We start from the raw sequence: 22699 nt of genomic DNA, 5'->3' as shown, positions 1-22699 counted from the left end.
TGCACCGCCATTTAATATGATCATGGCTGATCATCCAACTCAGTATCCCGTACCTGCCTTCTCTCTCCATACCCTCTGATCCCCCCTAGCCATGGGGGACACAATCAAGAAAGCGAATGGCATGTTGGCTTTTAATAGCAGCCAAGGATTTGATTATGGAGCAGGGACTTTTCTACCTGCAGTTGTATAGGGTCTTGGTGAGACCCACACCGGATTAGTGAAAAGTGCAGTTTGGTCTCCATCTGAGGAAGGACATTATTGCCATAGAGGGAGTGCAGAAGAAGGTTCACCAGACTGATTCCTGGACTTCAGGACTGTCTTAATGAAGAAAGACTGGATAGACTTGGTTTATACACTCTAGAATTTAGGAGATTGAGAGGGGATCTTATAGAAACTTACAAAATTCTTAAGGGGGTGGACAGGCTAGATGCAGGAAGATTGTTCCCGATGTTGGGGAAGTCCAGGACAAGGGGTCACAGCTTAAGGATAAGGGGGAAATCCTTGAAACCGAGATGAGAAGAACTTTTTTCACACAGAGAGTGGTGAACCTCTGGAACTCTCACCCACATAGGGTAGTTGAGGCCAGTTCATCGGCTATATTTAAGAGGGAGCTAGATGTGGCCCTTGTGGCCAAGGGGATCAGGGGGTATGGAGATAAGGCAGGTACGGGATACTGAGTTGGATGATCAGCCATGATCATATTGAATGGCGGTGCAGGCTCGAAGGGCCCAATGGCCTACTCCTGCACCTAAATTTCCATGTTTCTATGTTTCTTAAGTGCCACATCTACCACCCCCTTGAAATATAGCCAATGATCCTGTGGCCCCGACTACCCTCTGCAGCACAAAGTTCCAGAATTCACCACTCTCTGTGTGAAAAACGTTCTTCTCATCTCGGTTTTTCCTCATCTCCGTTTTAAAAGGATTTTCCCCCTTATCCTTAAGCTGTGAACCCCTTGTCCTGGACTTCCCCAACATCGGGAACAACCTTCCTGCATCTAGCCTGTCCAAACCCCTTAAGAATTTTGTAAGTTTCTATAAGATCCCCTCTCAATCATCCGTAAATTCTAAGTTTCTATATCTAGACTCATAAGACAGTCCTGAATCCCAGGAATCAGTCTGGTGAACCGTCTCTGCACTCCCTCTATGGCAATAATGTCCTTCCTCCGATTTGGAGACCAAAACTGTACGCAATACTCCGGGTGTGGCATCTCACCAAAACCTGTACAACTGCAGTAGAACCTCCCTGAATCGTTTTGCTATGGAAGCTACCTACCATTTCGCTTTCTTCACTGCCTGCTGCACTTCACTTTAAATCAGTATGTACAGTGCGTACCCACACAATTCTTGAATCAGTGCAGCCTTGTTCAAATGAGCACTGTGGAACAGGAGACTGTCACACTCACTAGATTCAATACCTCCAATTTGACAGGGAGGGGAGTAGGGGCCGGTGGGGAGGGGGTTACAGAGACCAGGAATAGTTTCAGAGCCAGAGTAGGTTTGCAGAGATAGTGAGGGACACATCCCACATTACAGCACTCCCTCCACTAAATCAGTCATGCCCCATCAGGGATGAAAGGGGTTAACTATTTGCCGATAATAGAATACTTCCTTATTTTATTTCCGTTTCTTGATGTAAATTGTCCCCTCTACACATTTGTGTTCTCCACACAGTGACGGCAGCTGAGGACAAGAGTTTGTCAGTCGATATTCCAGAGACTAGTAGCGGACAGAACCAAGGTATGTAATTCTGTCAGTTGACCAGTTTATTAGGGTGGTAAAGAAAGCTTTTGGTGTGCTGGCCTTTATAAATCAGAGCATTGAGTATAGCAGCTGGGATGTAATGTTAAAATTGTACAAGGCATTGGTGAGGCCAATTCTGGAGTATGGTATCCAATTTTGGTCGCCTAATTATAGGAAGGATGTCAACAAAATAGAGCGAGTACAGAGGAGATTTACCAGTATGTTGCCTGGGTTTCAGCAACTAAGTTACAGAGAAAGGTTGAACAAGTTAGGGCTTTATTCTTTGGAGCGCAGAAGGTTAAGGGGGGACTTGATAGAGGTCTTTAAAATGATGAGAGGAATAGACAGAGTTGACGTGGAAAAGCTTTTCCCACTGAGAGTAGGGAAGATTCAAACAAGGGGACATGACTTGAGAATTAAGGGACTGAAGTTTAGGGGTAACATGAGGGGGAACTTCTTTACTCAGAGAGTGGTGGCTGTGTGGAATGAGCTTCCAGTGAAGGTGGTGGAGGCAGGTTCGTTTTTATCATTTAAAAATAAATTGGATAGTTATATGGACAGGAAGGGAATGGAAGGTTATGGTCTGAGCGCAGGTATATGGGACTAGGGGAGAATATGTGTTCGGCACGGACTAGAAGGGTCGAGATGGCCTGTTTCCGTGCTGCAAATTGTTATATGGTTATATGTTATATGGTTATTGAATTGTAAATTTGTACAGAGTCTGATCACTGAAATACTTTGTGTTTTAAGGTAACTGCAGATGCTGGTTTACACTAAAGATAGACGCAAAGTGCCGGAGTAACAGGCAGCATCTCTGGAGAGTTAGTTTAGTTTTCTTGCTATTACATAGAAACATAGAAACATAGAAATTAGGTGCAGGAGTAGGCCATTCGGCCCTTCGAGCCTGCACCGCCATTCAATATGATCATGGCTGATCATCCAACTCAGTATCCCGTACCTGCCTTCTCTCTATACCCCCTGATCCCCTTAGCCACAAGGGCCACATCTAACTCCCTCTTAAATATAGCCAACGAACTGGCCTCAACTACCCTCTGTGGCAGAGAGTTCCAGAGATTCACCACTCTCTGTGTAAAAAATGTTTTTCTCATCTCGGTCCTTTTGCAATGAAAGCTAACATGCCATTCGCTTTCTTTACTGCCTGCTGCACCTGCATGCCTACTTTCAATGACTGGTGTAGCATGACACCCAGGTCTCGCTGCATCTCCCACTTTCCCAATAATTAAACACAGAAATAATGTGTGAATGGGTGATTATTGGTCAGCACGGACTCGATGGGCTGAAGGTCCTGTTTCTGTATTGTATCTCAAGAGCTAAACGTATAACTAGTATGTGAATGGGTGATCGGTGGCCGGCATGGACTCGGTGGGCCGAGGGGGCCTGTTTCAGCGCTGCATCTCTGAACTAAACTAAACTAAACTAAGCTCTCAGCAATTTCTTGTGGTCTTGAGCGGAGCTGGTCCCAAACCAGGATGTGATGCAACATAACACAGTTCTTTCACAATTCATGTGGAGAGGTTGGTGTGAGTCAATGGGGAAGTGCCGAACTTCCTTCATCTTTTGAGGAAGATGAGACATTAGTCTGCCTTATTGACCACAGCTTCAATGTAGTTGATGCAGGGTATGTTGTTGGTGATATTTACAGTCATGTGATAGTAGCAGAATTAGGATATTTGACCCATCAAGTCTACACCGCCATTCAATCATGGCTGACCTATCAATCCCTCTTAACCCCATTCTCCTGCCTTCTCCCCATAACCCCTGACATCTGTACTAATTCATAATCTTTCTATCTGAGCCTTAAAAATATCCACTGACTTAACCACCAGGTGGTGCTAGCAATGGCTGCCTCGCCAACAGTCTGTCTGTCCCTTCCTGTTTTGTTGTCTGTTTGTGTGTGTTAAATGTATGTTTTTAGTGTTCTTTAGCTTCTTTTATGTAGGGAGTGGGCGGGAGTTGTGGGAAACTTTTTATAATCACTTACCTCAACGGAGATGCGATTTTCTTCCGTATCATATTTCCGTCCGCACTGCGGTCTAACATCGAGGAGTTGGTGGCATTTGCATGAGACCGACTTGGAGAGCTGTACCCCGGGTGCCTGCAGGACTTACCATCACGGAGCTTACGATCCCTGTCGGGGTCAAGTTTCGGGATCCACCCATGGGTGCCTGTGGACTTTAACATCGTGGAGCTTGTGGTCGCTGGTTAGAGACCGACTTCGGGAAACTCCAAACCGCAGGAGCTTCGATCGCCCCGACACGGGGTCTTCCACCGCCCCGACACGGGGTCTTCCACCGCCCTGACGCGGGGTCTTCCACCGCCCCGACGCGGGGTCTTCCACCGCCCCGACGCGGGGTTTTCGATCGCCCCGACACGGGGTCTTCCACCGCCGGCTGCGGGAGCTTCAATCCTCCCGACTGCGGATGGATCGATTGCCCCGACCATGGGAGAATAAAAGAGGAAGAAGAAGTTTGGACTTTATTGCCTTCGGTCCCGGTGAGTATCGTGGGGAGCCCACTGTGGTGGATGTTTATGGTGACTTTTATGTACTTGTGTCTCTTGTTGCTTTTTTTTGGTTATTCGAACTTCACAGTACCTTAAATGGTACATGAGACAATAAACTGACCTTGAAAGTTTGAATTGGCCTCCACTGCCGTCTGCGGCAAAGAATTCCACAGATTCACCACCCTCTGACTAAAGAAATTCCACGTCATTTCCTTCCTAAAAGAACGTCCTTTAATTCTGAGACTATGACCTCTCCCACTAGTGGAAATATCCTCTCCACATCCACACTCTCCAAGCCTTTCACTGTTCGGTAAGTTTCATTGAGGTCCCCCCCTCATTCTTCTAAACTCCAGCGAGTAAAGGCCCAGTGCCGTCAAACGCTCATCGTATGTAAACCCACTCATTGCTGTAAACCTCCTCTGATCCCATCCAGAGCCTGCACATGCTTCATCTGATATGGGGCTCAAAATTGCTCACAATATTCCAAATGTGGCCTGACCACTGCCTTGTAGAACCTCAGCATTACATCTGTTTCGTTTTATGTATATTGGTCGCTGGAGTTTGACTGCAATTACTTTCTCTTCCAGATCGGGTAACTGACGGGATATCTGGGATCGGACAATGATCGGGCGATCGTTCTTCCTCCTCTCCCTTCTCCAAGGTACCACCAGCAGCAACTCAGAAGTGTTTACGGGCAAGGAGGCTTTTAGTGGTTGGCTGCCAGGGACTAGCGGAGTTCCGCAGGGGTCGGTTCTGGGGCTGCTACGATCGTTTCACTGAACACCTTCGCTCAGTCCGCCTGGACCTACCTGATCTCCCGGTTGCCAAACATTTTAATCACCCTTCCCATTCTCACACTGACCTTTCTGTCCTAGGTCTCCTCTGCTGTCAGAGTGGGGCTAAATGCAAATTGGAGGAACATCATCCCATATTTTGCTTGGGCAATATTGATTTCTCCCACTTCAAGTAAATCCTGCATTCCCTCTCTCTCCATCCCTCACCCACACAAGTCGCACCAGCTTCTCGTTCTCACCCAACAAACAGCTAACAATGGCCTGTTTTTTTGTCATCATTACTTTTTTGCATATCTTTCATTCATTGTTCTGTGTCTCTCTACATCATCGTCTATATCTCTCGTTTCCCTCTCCCGTGACTTTCAGTCTGAAGAAGGGTCTTGAATCGAAACATCACCCATTCCTTCTCTCCAGAGATGCTGCCTGTCCTGCTGAGTTTCTCCCTATTTTTGTGTCAATCTTCAGTTCAAACCAGCACCGGCAGTTCCTTCCTGCACACCACTACTCTTCACGTTATATATTAATGATTGGGACGAGGGGATTGAAGGCTTTGTGGTCAGGTTTGTGGATGATACGGAAATAGGTGGAGGGGCAGGTTGTGTAGAGAAAGCAGGGACTCTGCAGAAGGACTTGAGCAGGTTGGGAGAGTGGGAAGAGAAGTGGCAGATGGAATATAGTGCAGCAAATGACGGAGCGACGGACTGGTTTTTTTAATCAAAAATAATTTATTTAATTACGATCACACTGCTAGAATAGAAACATAGAAACATAGAAATTAGGTGCAGGAGTAGGCCATTCAGCCCTTCGAGCCTGCACCGCCATTCAATATGATCATGGCTTCACATAGAACTCAGTATCCCGTACCTGAAATTCTCTCTAATACCGCTGATCCCCTTAGCCACAAGGGCCACATCTAACTCCCCCTTTAAAATGCAATAGACCATGAAGTATGTGGGTATCGAAATGACTAGAAAATAGAGTTCCAGAGATTCACCACTCTCTGTAAAAAAAAAACTTTTTCTTATCTCAGTCCTTAAAGATTTCCCCCTTATCCTTAAGCTGTGACCCTCTTGTTCTCGACTTCCCCAAAATCGGGAACAATCTTCCTGCAACTAGCCTGTCCAATACTTACAAAAATTTTGTAAAGTAGACTATAAGATCCCCCCTCATATCTTCTAAAGATCTAGCAGTACAATCCGAGTCTATCCAGGAGTCATTTCTTCATAAGACAGTCCTGACATCCCAGGAATCAGTCTGGTGATCCTTCTCTGCACTCCCTCTATGGCAATAATGTCCTTCCTCAGATTAGGAGACCAAAACTGTACGCAATACTCCAGGTGTGGTCTCACCAAGACCCTGTACAACTGCAGTAGAACCTCCCTGCTCCTAGACTCAAATCCTTTTGCTATGAATGCTAACATACCATTCGCTTTCTTCACTGCCTGCTGCACCTGCATGCCTACTTTCAATGACTGGTGTACCATGACACCCAGGTCTCGCTGCCTCTCCCCTTTTCCCAATCGGCCACCACAAAGATGCAAGCAACTCTTCAGGCAAAGCCCTCTTCCGCCTGGCACCGTGGCTCGCGGATGGCCAGCTTGGCCAGGCCCAGGAGCAACCCAGCCAGGCCATCTTCGGCCCTGCCAACTCCCTAGATCCCATCACCAGTCCTTCGGTCGCTGACAGCAGAGTCACTCCTCCCCCTATGGGCCCGAGGTGGAGTGGCGGTGCTCCTTGCCCTCCGGACCCTGGCCACAAGGGACACTCTACTGGTCCCTGGGAGTGACGCACTGTGGGAGGTGCGGTGAGGAAAGAGTGATGCACTGTGGGAGGGAGTGGTGAGGAGAGAGTGACACACACTGTGGAAGGGGGGGTGAGGAGGGAGTGAGACACTGTGGGAGGGAGTGACACACTGTGGGAGGGGTGGTGAGCAGGGAGTGATGCACTGTGGAAGGGGGGATGAGGAGGGAGTGATGCACTGTGGGAGGGGGGTGAGCAGGGAGTGACGCACTGTGAGAGGAGTGATGCAGTGTGGAGGGAGTGATGCGCTGTGGGATGGAGTGATGCACTGCGGGAGGGAGTGATGCAATGTGGGAGGGAGTGACACACTGTGGGAGGGGCGGTGAGGTGGGAGTGACACACTGTGGGCCCTCCGGTGAGGAGGGAGCGACGCATTGTGGGGGGGGGGAGTGAGGAGTGACGCACTGTGGGAGGGGGGTGATGCACTGTGGGAGGGGCAGTGAGGTGGGAGTGTGGTGGGGAGAGGGGTGAGGAGGGAGTTACACACACACACTGTGGGGGGGGTGGGAGTGAGGCACTTTGGGGGGGGGGGGGTGAGAGGGAGTGACGCATTGTGGGGGGTGATGAAGTGTGGGAGGGTGAACGCACTGTTGGGGGGGAGTGACACACACTGTGGGAGGGGCGGTGAGGAGGGAGCGACGCATTGTGGGGGGGGGGCAGTGAGGAGGAGTGACACACTGTTGGGAGGGGTGATGAGGTGGGAGGGGCAGTGATGTGGGAGTGACGTAGTGTGGGAGAGGGGTGAGAGAGGAAGTTACACACACTGTGGGGGGGTGGTGAGGAGGGAGTGAGTGCACTTTGGGAGGGGGGGGGGTGAGGGTGGAGTGACGCATTGTGGGGGGGGGCAGTGAAGAGTGACACACTGTTGTGGGGAGTGACACACACTGTGGGAGGAGCAGTGAGGAGGGAGTGACACACTGTGGGAGTGGTGGTGGTGAGGAGGAGTGAGACACTGTGGGAGGGAGTGACGCACTGTGGGAGGGGGGGGGGGAGTGAGGAGGGAATGACGCACACTGTGGGAGGGGAGGTGAGAGTGACGCACTGTGGGGGGGGGGTGAGGAGTGAGGCTCTACCACTACACCACCACGCCGCTCTTCCCCGCTCTGTACACACCAGGCCCACAGCGCAGGATAAAATGTGTGGAGAGTGAGTCCAGTGAACTGACAGGGTGTTCACTGCTAAAGATTGTTCCTTCTCTCCTCAGCCGTGGTGTCGGGACAGTGGAGTGCGGACAATCCACCACATGTGACAGCGCAGAATGGTTTGTGTGCACGGATTCCGTGTCAGTACAGGTACCCGTCGTATCTAAATAAAAAACCACGGACTGGAATCTGGTATAACAGTGAGACACAGAACTATCGGTCTGTAGCCTTCCACTCCAGGTATTCCAGTGAAATATCAACACAGTTTCAGCATCGGACCCGGCTGTCAGGAGTCCTGAGAGACAACGACTGTTCCCTGGTTATAGACAACGTCAGGCAGCAAGATACAGGTCCTTATTTTTTCAGAGTTGATTTTGGATATGGAAATCGTTACAACTACCACCCTCCAACACAGCTCCGTGTTATTGGTAAGTGTCCTGTATACTTCACTCATTCACTCAACAGTTTCTTCCCAGCTGTTAGAGAGAGTACAGAGGAGATTTACTAGAATGTTGCCTGGGTTTCAGCAACTAAGTTACAGAGAAAGGTTGAACAAGTTAGGGCTTAATTCTTTGGAGCGCAGAAGGTTAAGGGGGGACTTGATAGAGGTTTTTAAAATGATGAGAGGGATAGACAGAGTTGATGTGGAAAAGCTTTTCCCACTGAGAGTAGGGAAGATTCAAACAAGGGGACATGACTTGAGAATTAAGGGACTGAAGTTTAGGGGTAACATGAGGGGGAACTTCTTTACTCAGAGAGTGGTAGCTGTGTGGAATGAGCTTCCAGTGAAGGTGGTGGAGGCAGGTTCGTTTTTATCATTTAAAAATAAATTGGATAGTTATATGGACGGGAAGGGAATGGAAGGTTATGGTCTGAGCGCAGGTATATGGGACTAGGGGAGAATATGTGTTCAGCACGGACTAGACGGGTCGAGATGGCCTGTTTCCGTGCTGTAATTGTTATATGGTTATATAGAAACATAGATACATAGAAATTAGGTGCAGAAGTAGGCCATTCGGCCCTTTGAGCCTGCACCATTCGCCATTCAATATGATCATGGCTGATCATCCAACTCAGTATCCCGTACCTGCCTTCTCTCCATACCCCCTGATCCCCTTAGCCACAAGGGCCACATCTAACTCCCTCTTAAATAAAGCCAATGAACTGGCCTCAACTACCCTCTGTGGCAGAGAGTTCCAGAGATTCACCACTCTCTGTGTGAAAAAAGTTCTTCCTCATCTCGGTTTTAAAGCATTTCCCCCTTATCCTTAAGATGTGACCCCTTGTCCTGGACTTCCCCAACATCGGGAGCAATCTTCCTGCATCTAGCCTGTCCAACCCCTTAAGAATTTTGTAAGTTTCTATAAAATCCCCTACTCAGTCTCCTAAATTCTAGAGATGTATAAACCAAGTTCTGATCCAGTCTTTTCTGAAGAATCAGGGCCTGTTTCCCACGTCCCTCGCGCCAGCTGAACCGCCTTGTAGTAGGGCTGCAATAATGTCTCCCTTCCTGGAGAGGAGGAGGACCAACATGCCGGGTCAGTGTAAATCTGATGCTGAGGGTATAGCGTGGAGCATACCTCAAGGGATGAAGGGCATGTGTCAGAGGTACGATTCCTGGCAGTAAGGTTGCCACCCAACACAATGCAGTGAACAGCACTATCAGGGGACGTTACAGCCACTTGCCGAATCTTCTATTCAGGTAATACCTATTCTACAGGCAAAACCTGAAGGAGGAAGCATAAACTGTTAGACCAATTAGGTCAATGACGAGGAAGGCTTCATAGTTTCGGGGACAACGCACCCCACGGCTTCATCGGCAGTAAGCGGTTCACTGAAGCTGGTATCAGCATGAAAGCTGACCAGAGTTACTTTACAACTAAGTGACCACGAACAAGTTGCTAAGATTTACAATTGGCTGTACAATACTCAAATGACTGAGACATTGTCGGAGGCAATTTAACCAGGTAAAACTGGACATTACTAGTATTCCAATAAGGTTGGAATTTGGCCAGAAGTGTGTTGAGCCAGGTTCAGTATTTTAGCCTGGTTTGCCTTCGAGACAGGCTCGGAGATATGGGGAATTGTCTTAGACATAGAAACATAGAAACATAGAAATTAGGTGCAGGAGTAGGCCATTCGGCCCTTCGGGCCTGCACCGTCATTCAATATGATCATGTCTGATCATCCAACTCAGTATCCCCTACCTGCCTTCTCTCCATACCCTCTGATCCCCTTAGCCACAAGGGCCACATCTAACTCCCTCTTAAATATAGCCAATGAACTGGTCTCGACTACCCTCTGCGGCAGAGAGTTCCAGAGATTCACCACTCTCTGTGTAAAAAAGTTCTTCTCATCTCGGTTTTAAAGGATTTCCCCCTTATCCTTAAGCTGTGATCCCTTGTCCTGGACTTCCCCAACATCGGGAGCAATCTTCCTGCATCTAGCCTATCCAACCCCTTAAGAATTTTGTAAGTTTCTATAAGATCCCCTCTCAATCTCCTAAATTCTAGAGAATATAAACCAAGTCTATCCAGTCTTTCTTCATAAGACAGTCCTGACATCCCAGGAATCAGTCTGGTGAACCGTCTCTGCACTCCCTCTATGGCAATAATGTCCTTCCTCAGATTTGGAGACCAAAACTGTACGCAATACTCCAGGTGTTGTCGCACCAAGACCCTGTACAACTGCAGTAGAACCTCCCTGCTCCTATACTGAAATCCTTTTGCTATGAAAGCTAACATACCATTCGCTTTCGTCACTGCCTGCTGCACCTGCATGCCTACCTTCAATGACTGGTGTACCATGACACCCAGGTCTCGCTGCATCTCCCCTTTTCCTAGTCGGCCATCATTTAGATAATAGTCTGCTTTCCTGTTTTTGCCACCAACATTTTTTGCCACCGCTACCACTCTCTGAGTAAAGAAGTTCCCCCTCATGTTACCCCTAAACTTCTGTCCCTTAATTCTGAAGTCATGTCCTCTTGTTTGAATCTTCCCTATTCTCAAAGGGAAAAGCTTGTCCACATCAACTCTGTCTATCCCTCTCATCATTTTAAAGACCTCTATCAAGTCCCCCCTTAACCTTCTGCGCTCCAGAGAATAAAGACCTAACTTATTCAACCTATCTCTGTAACTTAGTTGTTGAAACCCAGGCAACATTCTAGTACCTTTTGCCCGGTGGGAGAGGGGGGAAGAGGGGGTGACTGGGGGTGAGACTGGTCCTTGATAATCTGGAGGTGTGTGTTTTCACACTTCTGTACCTTGTAAAAACATTCTTCCTCATGTGGGACTGGGATTACCATGTGAACTGATGTATCTTGTTATATTTAACTAACAGTATCTGTTTCTGTGTGTGTTAGATTTCACAGATAAACCCACGATATTCCCTGCTGAAATGGTGGCAGGTCGGCCTGTGAACGTGACCTGCTCCTTCAACACCACGTGTGATGGAACAGCCCCCACCTTAACCTGGGTCACCCCCGCTGATGATCCACCATCAGCCTCACACAGCGTAACTCAGCAGGGTGACACTCTGACATATACTTCTGTTCTGTACCTGACCCCAGCGCTCAAACATCACGGGCAAAACCTCACCTGCAGAGTCACATACCCAACAGTCTCATCCGAGCAGATCCTCACAATGGCTGTTCAATGTAAGTACGGAGATCGTTTATTGTGGAGGAACAGCAATAATCCATTAGCAGTGCTGGTATAGAAGGTCATAGGCGATATGAGCAGAATTAGGCCATCAAGTCCACTCCGCCAGTCAATCACGGCTGATCTATTTCTCCCTCCTAACCCCTTTCTCCTGCGTTCTCCCCATAACCTGGTGGCCGACTAGGAAAAGGGGTGATGCAGCGAGACCTGGGTGTCATGGTACACCAGTCATTGAAAGTAGGCATGCAGGTGCAGCAGGCAGTGAAGAAAGCGAATGGTATGTTAGCTTTCATAGCAAGAGGATTTGAGTATAGGAGCAGGGAGGTTCTACTGCGGTTGTACAGGGTCTTGGTGAGACCACACCTGGAGTATTGCGTACAGTTTTGGTCTCCAAATCTGAGGAATTACATTATTGCCATAGAGGGAGTGCAGAGACGGTTCACCAGACTGATTCCTGGGATGTCAGGACTGTCTTATGAAGAAAGACTGGAAAGACTTGGTTTATACTCTCTAGAATTTAGGAGATTGAGAGGGGATCTTACAAAATTCTTATGTGTGTGTGAGTGAGTGAGTGTGATAGAGAGAGAGCGTGTGTGTGTGTGTGTGCGCGATTATTTGTGAGAGAATGTGTGTGTGTGTTTGAGTGAGTGTGACAGAGAGGGCGAGTATGTGAGAGAGAGTGGGAGGGTGCATATGTTTTAGAGAGTGTGTGTGTGAGTGATGGTGGTCATGTGTGGGGCAGAGATAATGTGTATGTGTGTGTGCGTGTGAGAGAGAGGGAGACTGTGTGTAGGTGTGAATGAGTGTGTGAGAGAGTGTGTGTGAGTGACGGTGTTCATGTGTGGGATGGGGAGACTGTGTGTAGGAGTGAGTGTGTTGTGTGTGTGTGAGTGAGTGTGTGCGCGGTGAATTCCAGAATTTTTCATGGGCCCATAATCCATCAGACTTGATAGATTTGGTTTATACTCTCTAGAATTTAGGAGATTGAGAGGGGATCTTATAGAAACTTACAAAATTCTTAAGGGGTTGGACAGGCTAGATGCAGGAAGATTGTTCCCGATGTTGGGGAAGTCCAGGACAAGGGGTCACAGCTTAAGGATAAGAGATAAATCCTTTAAAACCGAGATTAGAAGAACTTTTTTCTCACAGAGAGTGGTGAATCTCTGGAACTCTCTGCCACAGAGCGTAGTTGAGGCCACGGTTCATTGGCTATATTTAAGAGGGAGTTAGATGTGGCCCATGTGGCTAAGGGGATCAGGGGGTATGGAGAGAAGGCAGGTACGGGATACTGAGTTGGATGATCAGCCATGATCATATTGAATGGCGGTGCAGGCTCGAAGGGCCGAATGGCCTACTCCTGCACCTAATTTATATGTTTCTATGTTCTAACTTAGTTGTTGAAACCCAGGCAACATTCTAGTAAATCTCCTCTGTACTCTCTCTATTTTGTTGACATCCTTCCTATAATTGGGCGACCAAAATTGTACACCATACTCCAGATTTGGTCTCACCAATGCCTTGTACAATTTTAACATTACATCCCAACTTCTATACTCAGCGATAGTCGGCGCGGTCTCGGTGGGCTGAAGGGCCGATATCCGCACTGTATCTCTAAAGCCTGAAGACTAGTCTTTTACAATCCAAGGTTCACCAAAGTGCCACAAAACTGATTGCTGATTTTTTTCTGTTTGTAGATGCCCCGCGGAATCTCTCGATCACTTCCCCCGATGACGTGAACAGTTCCTGGGTCAGTGTAAAGGAAGGAAACTCTGCAGCGATCCTCTGCTCCGTCCAGAGTTTCCCAGCATCTAACCTGACGTGGAGACATCTCGGTGTCACGCTGAACACAACACGTTCCAACAACGAGCTGTGGATGGAGTTCCCTCAGCTGACACGGCAGGACGCTGGGGTCTATCAGTGTGTGGCAGAGAATGAACACGGGACAGCAGAGAGGAATGTGACCCTCACTGTAGAATGTGAGTAGACACACACTGACATGTCGTAGAAACATAGAAACATAGAAATTAGTTGCAGGAGTAGACGCCATTCGGCCCTTCGAGCCTGCACCGCCATTCAATATGATCATGGCTGATCATCCAACTCAGTACCCGTACCTGCCTTCTCTCCATACCCCCTGATCCCCTTAGCCACAAGGGCCACATCTAACTCCCTCTTAAATATAGCCAATGAACTGTGGCCTCGACTAACCTCTGCGGCAGAGAGTTCCAGAGATTCACCACTCTCTGTGTGAAAAAAAAGTTCTTCTCATCTCGGTTTTAAAGGATTTCCCCCTTATCCTTAAGCTGTGACCCCTTGTCCTGGACTTCCCCAACATCGGGAACAATCTTCCTGCATCTAGCCTGTCCAACCCCTTAAGAATTTTGTAAGTTTCTATAAGATCCCCTCTCAATCTCCTAAATTCTAGAGAGTATAAACCAAGTCTATCCAGTCTTTCTTCATAAGACAGTCCTGACATCCCAGGAATCAGTCTGGGATGTCCTTTATGTCCTGGGACTCCTCCACTGTCAGAGTGAGGCTAAACGCAAATATGGAGGATATGCAACTCATATTTCGCTTGGGTAGCTCTCTGACAGATGTATGAATATTGATTTTTCTAACTTCAGGTAGCCCCGGCATTCCCCCTCTCTCTATCTCTCCCCCGCCCAAGTCGCACCAGCTTCTCGTTCTCATCCAACAAACAGCGAACAATGGCCTGTTTCCTTTATCATGGTTACTTTTTTTGCACATCATTCATTCATTGTTCTTTATCTCTCTACACCATTGTCTATCTCTCATTTCCCTAAACATAGACTAATGTGTAGGTATGTTACAAAACCTACCTGAAGCGACGCTGAGAATCTGCCCCAGCCCGTGTGTGTGATTTTGGCGCTGTTTAGAGGGGGCGGGTTTAAAACGCGATTTTTACTAGGCTGTTGCAATCGAAAATGTTCAGCCTAGTAAATCATTAACGAAAAATCGCTGAAAGACCCCGTCGCAAAAGGTATTATTAGTTTTTATGGCCTTGTATAATAGTTATAGTAGTTTAAAAATCACTCTCTAAACCCGCGACCTCTCGCAGCCCCAGGGTTTTATAAAGCAAACAATTAAAGGTATGTACCTTATTTTTACATTAAAAAGGGGCTTCTTAAGAACCCTGTATATAAAGTTTACTATAGCGAGTAGCTCATTTTGGGCTCTTTATATCCCGCAGTGTTTTTCTGGGCATTTGAGGCACAAATCCAGCGCAATGTGAACGTTCTAAACCAGCGCGTTCCACAGGAACCCACTAGAAAGCTGATTTAAAATGGACTTTAATTTGCAGCAATTGAACACTAAATTCCTTCCATTTGGCCTATAAATTAATGTAAATGAGATTTCAAAATCATGTTTTATTGTGAATTATTTATGAATATTATTTGGACACTTGGGCTATTTAAAATTGTTAATCATTTATTAAGAAATGGATAGATGTTTAGATCTAGTAATTGAAGTTTGAAATTAGCTCCAATTGGGTAACTAACTAATTATATGTTTTAATTTCAGGTCATCCAAGTAAGATTATTTTATATTTGTTTCAGAATGCTTCAATCTACGATAACTGAAAATTTCATTCAGTTCTCTTAATTTTTAAGAAGGTTATGGCCTTTTGACAGCACGCGATCACAGCTTTTTTGTTATGTCCATAGAAAATCAATAGGGAACAAGATGCTAATTTCAGAGTATGAAAATGGCCATAACTTTTTAAATACTTGAGATATGAAAGTGAATTAGGTGTCAAATTAAACTTCTTTTTATGCTTTATCTGATGGGATAAATACAGACTTGATTTTTTAAATCTCAAAATTTTGTAACATTGTTAATCATGGAAGTGCCACAAAACTGATTGCTGAATTTTATCTGTTTGTAGATGCCCCGCGGAATCTCTCGATCACTTCCCCCGATGACGTGAACAGTTCCTGGGTCAGTGTAAAGGAAGGAAACTCTGCAGCGATCCTCTGCTCCGTCCAGAGTTTCCCAGCATCTAACCTGACGTGGAGACATCTCGGTGTCACGCTGAACACAACACGTTCCAACAACGAGCTGTGGATGGAGTTCCCTCAGCTGACACGGCAGGACGCTGGGGTCTATCAGTGTGTGGCAGAGAATAAACACGGGACAGCAGAGAGGGATGTGACCCTCACTGTAGAATGTGAGTAGACACAGACTGACATGTCCCCTCAAAACATCATAAATGTGAGGTTATCCATTTTGGTGGTTTCATAACCCATCTGTGCCCTTAAAACTCCTTGTTGCTAATCAAGATCAAGATTCAATTTATTTGTCATTTGGACCCCTTGAGGTCCAAACGAAATGCCGTTTCTGCAGCCATACATTACAAACAAATAGACCCAAGACACAACATAATTTACATAAACATCCATCACATCGCTGTGATGGAAGGCCAAAAAACTTATCTCTCCACTGCACCCCCCCCCGCCCCGATGTCAGAGTCAAAGTCAAAGCCCCCGTCTGGCGATGGCGATTGTCCGGCCATTAAAGCCACGCCGGGTGATGCAAAGTCGCACACCGGGTTCTTGATGTTAGAGTCCCCGGCGTGCGCTCGCAGAGTCCCGTGGCCATTCCAAGCCGCGCGGGGCGGTGATGTAAGGCCCCGCTCCAGGAGCTCTTCGACCCCGCAACTCGGGCGGGAGAAGTCGCCGTTGCGGGAGCCCTGAAAAGCGGTCTCCCTCCAGGGACCCGCGGGCTCCCAGTGCCGCCGTCCGCCAGACCCGCAGTTGCAGCCTCCGAATCTCCGGAGGTCGGGTCGCAGCAGCAGCAGCAGCAGCGCTCCACCACAGCTCCACCCGCTCCGGACTCGGCCAGCTCCGCGACGGTGAGGTGAGTCGTCGGCACCAGAGTCCCCGGTCTTCCTGTTGGAGGCCGCTCCTCGTTGCAGCCCCAACGACAACGGAGACCCGATAAAGAAAAGGTCGGGTCTCCCGTGCAGGGAGAGATTTAAAAGTTACCACACACACCCCACCCCCCCCCCCCCCCCCCCCCCCCCCCCAACACACACACCCCAACAAAAAATAACAAAAACTACATAGAAACATAGACAAAAAATAATAAAAACGCAGACGGGCTGCAGAGGCCGCTGCTGACGAGAGGCGCGCCGGTCTGGGCTGGAGTTGAGGTTATGTTGTCGTGTCTGTTTCTCAGAGCTGGGCTTACATTGACTGCTTTCTCCACCCCTCAGTACGTGGCTCGGAAAGGTCCTGGAAATGCATCGTGGCCCTGATCGTTCTTGCCGTCATCTTCATAGGCGTAGTTCCTGTAATCGTCTGGGCAGCGTGTTGTCGCAACAAATGAGGTGCGGGATGATCTGGAAACTGTCCGAATGTCTTCACTGCCATTTACTCACCAGAACGAGAAAGAGGGGAGGTGCACACTGCATCAGCCTAAAATCAGGGCCCTCTCCAATCATAACCCCCCTCCCCACCCCACCGCTACCACTGTGTTTGGGAGAGGGGCAGGGCAGATTGCCCAAGTATCCTGGACCTGATGTTTCTATCTCATCCATAGACATAGAAACATAGACAATAGGTGCAGGAGTAGGCCATTGGGCCCTTCGTGCCTGCACCATTCACCATTCAATATGATCACGGCTGATCATCCAACTCAGAATTCCTGTACCTGCTTTCTCTCCATACCCCCTGATCCCTTTAGCCACAAGGGCCACATCTAACTCCCTCTTAAATATAGCCAATGAACTGTGGCCTCAACTACCTTCTGTGGCAGAGAATTCCACAGATTCACCACTCTCTGTGTGTGAAAAATGTTTTTCTCATCTCCGTCCTAAAAGATTTCCCCCTTACCCTTAAACTGTGTGGCCCCTTGTTCTGGACTTCCCCAACATCAGGAACAATCTTACTGCATCTAGCCTGTCCAACCCCTTAAGAATGTTGTAAGTTTCTATAAGATCCCCCCTCAATCTTCTAAATTCTAGCGAGTACAAGCCGAGTCTATCCAGTCTTTCTTCATATGAAAGCCCTGACATCCCGACGCTGGGATGGGGGAGAGTTTAGTTACTTTTTAGTTTATTGTGACATGTGGGAAGGGGTTGGATCCATGAGGAGAGAGTGGGGAGGTGATTGGGTCTATAGTCAGTGTGGGGAGTGGGAGAGAGTTTTGCTCCATGGTGGGAGGGAATGGGGAGGAGATGGGAGTGTGGACTGAGATAGATTGGGGTTGGAGTTTTGGTCCATGTGGAGTGGGGACAGTGGGAGTGAAGGATTGGTAACAGCACGGAGATTGTTCCCAGATTATGTCGTTTTTGCTGATGCGGCAAAAAGATCATAGCAAAAGGATTTGAGTATAGGAGCAGGGAGGTTCTACTGCAGTTGTACAGGGTCTTGGTGAGACCACAACCTGGAGTATTGCGTACAGTTTTGGTCTCCTAATCTGAGGAAAGACATTCTTGCCATAGAGGGAGTACAGAGAAGGTTCACCAGACTGATTCCTGGGATGGCAGGACTTTCACATATAATAATATAACTTTATTTATAAAGCACTTTAAACAACTGCAGTTGCCACAAAGTGCTGTACATGAGAACTCATAACCATATAACCATATAACAATTACAGCACGGAAACAGGCCATCTCGGCCCTACAAGTCCGTGCCGAACAACTTTGTTTCCCCTTAGTCCCACCTGCCTGCACTCATACCATAACCCTCCATTCCCTTCTCATCCATATGCCTATCCAATTTATTTTTAAATGATACCAATGAACCTGCCTCCACCACTTCCACTGGAAGCTCATTCCACACAGCTACCACTCTCTGAGTAAAGAAGTTCCCCCTCATGTTACCCCTAAACTTCCGTCCCTTAATTCTGAAGTCATGTCCTCTTGTTTGAATCTTCCCTATTCTCAAAGTGAAAAGCTTGTCCACATCGACTCTGTCTATCCCTCTCATCATTTTAAAGACCTCGATCAAGTCCCCCCCTTAACCTTCTGCGCTCCAGAGAATAAAGACCTAACTTATTCAACCTATCTCTGTAACTTAGTTGTTGAAACCCAGGCAACATTCTATTAAATCTCCTCTGTACTCTCTCTATTTTGTTGACATCCTTCCTATAATTGGGCGACCAAAATTGTACACCATACTCCAGATTTGGTCTCACCAATGCCTTGTACAATTTTAACATTACATCCCAGCTTCTATACTCAACATCCCAGCTTCTATACTCATGGACAAGAAGTTATTACAAACCATTAAAAACTGTAAAACAAAGGACTATAAAACAGTAAAAATTAAAAGTCATTAAAAGCACTAAAAACAGGAGCAATGTCTCAGACAGTATCGAAAGCCAGAGAATAAAAATGAGTTTTTGGGGTGCACAAAATTGCTGGAGAAACTCAGCGGGTGCAGCAGCATCTATGGAGCGAAGGAAATAGGCGACGTTTCGGGCCGAAACCCTTCTTCAGACTGATGGGGGGTGGGAGAAGGAAGGAAAAGGGGAGGAGGAGGAGCCCGAGGGCGGGCGGATAGGAGGGTGGGAGGAGACAGCTGGAGGGTTAAGGAAGGGGAGGAGACAGCAAGGGCTAGCAAAATTGGGAGAATTCAATGTTAATGCCATCCGGACGCAAGGTCCCCAGGCGGAATATGAGGTGCTGTTCCTCCAATTTCCGCTGTTGCTCACTCTGGCAATGGAGGAGACCCAGGACAGAGAGGTCGGATTGGGAATGGGAGGGGGAGTTGAAGTGCTGAGCCACCGGGAGGTCAGGTTGGTTATTGCGGACTGAGCGGAGGTGTTCGGCGAAACGATCGCCCAACCTCCGCTTAGTCTCCCCGATGTAAATCAGCTGACACCTAGAGCAGAGGATGCAGTAGATGAGGTTGGAGGAGATGCAGGTGAACCTTTGTCAGAGTTTTTAGGGTGGATTTGAAGATGGACAGTGAGGGGGCCTGTCTGATGTGCAACGGCAGGGTGTTCCAGAGTGCCGGAGCAGCAACAGAGAAGGCTCTATCCCCTCTGAGCTTCCGCTTAGACCTTGGTACCTCAAGGAGCAGCTGATCAGCTGACCTGAGGCACCGGGCAGGAGCGTATGGGTGGAGCAGCTCAGAGAGGTAAGGCGGGGCTTACTAAATTCCTAGAGAGTATAAACCAAGTCTATCCAGTCTTTCTTCATTTCTTTCTTTCGAAAGGATGAACCTCTTTAGCCAGAATGTCGTTAATCAGTGGAATTCATTGCCACAGAGGGTTGTGGAGGCCAAGTCAGTGGATAATTTTAAGACAGAAATAGATAAATTCTTGATTAGAACGGGTGTCAAGGGTTATGTGGAGAAGGCAGGAAAATAGGATTAGGAGGCATGATTGAATGGCGCAGTAGACTAGATGGGCTGAATGGCCTAATTCTACTCCTATAACCTGTGAATTTCTTTCCCCACAGGAGCTGCATCTCGGAGACCGTGATCTGTACAGCGAGCTCAAGCCCAGCTACAAATGAGCCTCTGCTCAGCCCTTCTCTGTCCACTCTGCCCACTTTCTCTGACGTTTCTCTCTGCCCATCTCTCTCGTTCCTTACTCTCTATAATCAATCTCCCTTCCATTGACTCCATCTACACCTCACGCTGCCTCGGCAAGGCCAGCAGCCCAGACCATCACACACGAACCAACCTCCCTTCCATCGCCTCCATCTACACCTCACGCTGCCTCGGCAAGGCCAGCAGCAAAATCAAGGACCAGTCTCATCCCCGGCCACTCCCTCTTCTCTCCTCTCCCATCGGGCAAGAGGTACAGAAGTGTGAAAACGAACGCACACCTCCAGATTCAGGGAGAGTTTCTTCCCGGCTGTTATCAGGCAACTGAACCATCCTGCCACAACAAGATGTGTACCCGAGGAATTTGTAGTTGGAGACGCGCTCCACCTCAGTCCCGTTTATATGGATGGGGGGTATGTCTGCCCCCTCTGACCTTCCTGAAATCAGTGTGAACGGGTGATCATAGAAACATAGAAATTAGGTGCAGGAGTAGAGGCCATTCGGCCCTTCGAGCCTGCACCGCCATTCAATATGATCATGGCTGATCATCCAACTCAGTATCCCGTACCTGCCTTCTCTCCATACCCCCTGATCCCCTTAGCCACAAGGGCCACATCTAACTCCCTCTTAAATATAGCCAATGAACTGTGGCCTCGACTATCCTCTGCGGCAGAGAGTTCCAGAGATTCACCACTCTCTGTGTGAAAAAAGTTCTTCTCATCTCGGTTTTAAAGGATTTCCCCCCTTATCCTTAAGCTGTGAACCCCTTGTCCTGGACTTCCCCAACATCGGGAGCAATCTTCCTGCATCTAGCCTGTCCAACCCCTTAAGAATTTTGTAAGTTTCTATAAGATCCCCTCTCAGTCTCCTAAATTCTAGACAGTATGAACCAAGTCTTTCTTCATAAGACAGTCCTGACATCCCAGGAATCAGTCTGGTGAACCTTCTCTGCACTCGCTCCATGGCAATAATGTCCTTCCTCAGATTTGGAGACCAAAACTGTACGCAATACTACAGGTGTGGTCTCACCAAGACCCTGTACAACTGCAGTAGAACCTCCCTGCTCCTATACTCAAATCCTTTTGCTATGAATGCTAACATACCATTGGCTTTCTTCACTGCCTGCTGCACCTGCATGCCTACTTTCAATGACTGGTGTACCATGACACCCAGGTCTCGTTGCATCTCCCCTTTTCCTAATCGCCCACCATTCACATAATAGTCTGCCTTCCTGTTTTTGCCACCATAAAGTGGATATCCTCACATTTATCCGCATTAAACTGCATCTGCCACGCTTCTGCCCGCTCCGAAACTCATCAACTCTTGTTATGAAGGCCAAAACTGTACACAATACTCCAGGTGTGGTCTCACCAAGACCCTGTACAACTACAGTAGAACCTCCCTGCTCCTATACTCAAATCGTTTTGCTATGAAAAATGCTATACTCAAATCCTTTTGCTACGATGGCCATCTTCTGGGCTGAAGGGCTGAAGGGCCTGTTTCCACGCTGCATCTGCACTGTATCTCTAAACTAAATAAAACTGACTTATTGAGTGACTCCAGCTTTTTGTGTCTATCATTGGTTTAAGCCAGCATCTGTGGTCCCTCCTTCAACTAAATTCACCCTCTTGACCATAAACCCTCGTGATAACAGACCATATCATGAGCGATTTTAGTTCTGTCAGACGGACTTGCTCACTAATGTCGATGCTTTTGCACCGCCTCCCTCTGCCACCTCTCGGTATGATATGAATATTGATTTCATAACTTCAAGATTCAAGATTCAAGATTCAATTTAATTGTCATTTGGACCCCTTGAGGTCCAAACGAAATGCCGTTTCTGCAGCCATACATTACAAACAAATAGACCCAAGACACAACATAATTTACATAAACATCCATCACATCGCTGTGATGGAAGGCCAAAAAAACTTATATCTCCACTGCACCCCCCCCCCCCCCCCCCCCCCCCCCCGATGTCAAAGTCAAAGTCAAAGCCCCCGGCTGGCGATGGTGATTGTCCCGCGGCCATTAAAGCCACGCCGGGTGGTGCGAGGTCGCACACCGGGTCTTGGTGTTGGAGCCACCGGCGTGCGCTCGCAGAGTCCCGCGGCCATTCCAAGCCGCGCGGGGCGGTGCTGTAAGACCCCGCTCCAGGAGCTCTTCAACCCCGCAACTCGGGCGGGAGAAGTCGCCGTTGCGGGAGCCCTGAAAAGCGGTCTCCCTCCAGGGACCCGCGGGCTCCCGGTGCCGCCGTCCGCCAGACCCGCAGTTGCAGCCTCCGGAGGTCGGGCCGCAGCAGCAGCAGCGCTCCACCACCGCTCCACCCGCTCCGGACTCGGCCAGCTCCGCGACGGTGAGGTGAGTCGTCGGCACCAGAGCCCCCGGTCTTCCTGTTGGAGGCCGCTCCTCGTTGCAGCCCCAACGACAACGGAGACCCGACAAAGAAAAGGTCGGGTCTCCCGTGCAGGGAGAGATTTAAAAATTATCCCCTCCCTCCCACCCCACCCCACA

General features: G+C 48.2%; 1 protein-coding gene across 1 annotated transcript; it reads left to right on the top strand.

The window, feature by feature from the left end:
• The first annotated feature begins 1589 nt into the window (after nucleotides 1–1589).
• Nucleotides 1590–22123, top strand: LOC129715942 (myelin-associated glycoprotein-like). The gene is made up of 8 exons (XM_055665835.1): nucleotides 1590–1739; nucleotides 4853–4926; nucleotides 8064–8429; nucleotides 11363–11656; nucleotides 13355–13636; nucleotides 15568–15849; nucleotides 16897–17010; nucleotides 20095–22123. The coding sequence occupies exons 2-7, from the start codon at nucleotides 4887–4889 to the stop codon at nucleotides 17007–17009; spliced, it is 1377 nt and encodes a 458-aa protein (XP_055521810.1). The 5' UTR covers nucleotides 1590–1739; nucleotides 4853–4886; the 3' UTR covers nucleotide 17010; nucleotides 20095–22123.
• The last annotated feature ends 576 nt before the right edge of the window (nucleotides 22124–22699 follow it).

The sequence above is a fragment of the Leucoraja erinacea genome, unplaced genomic scaffold, assembly GCF_028641065.1.
Source record: "Leucoraja erinacea ecotype New England unplaced genomic scaffold, Leri_hhj_1 Leri_1531S, whole genome shotgun sequence".
NCBI classification, from domain to species: Eukaryota; Metazoa; Chordata; class Chondrichthyes; order Rajiformes; family Rajidae; genus Leucoraja; species Leucoraja erinaceus.
This window is presented reverse-complemented; position numbering and strand designations above follow the sequence as displayed.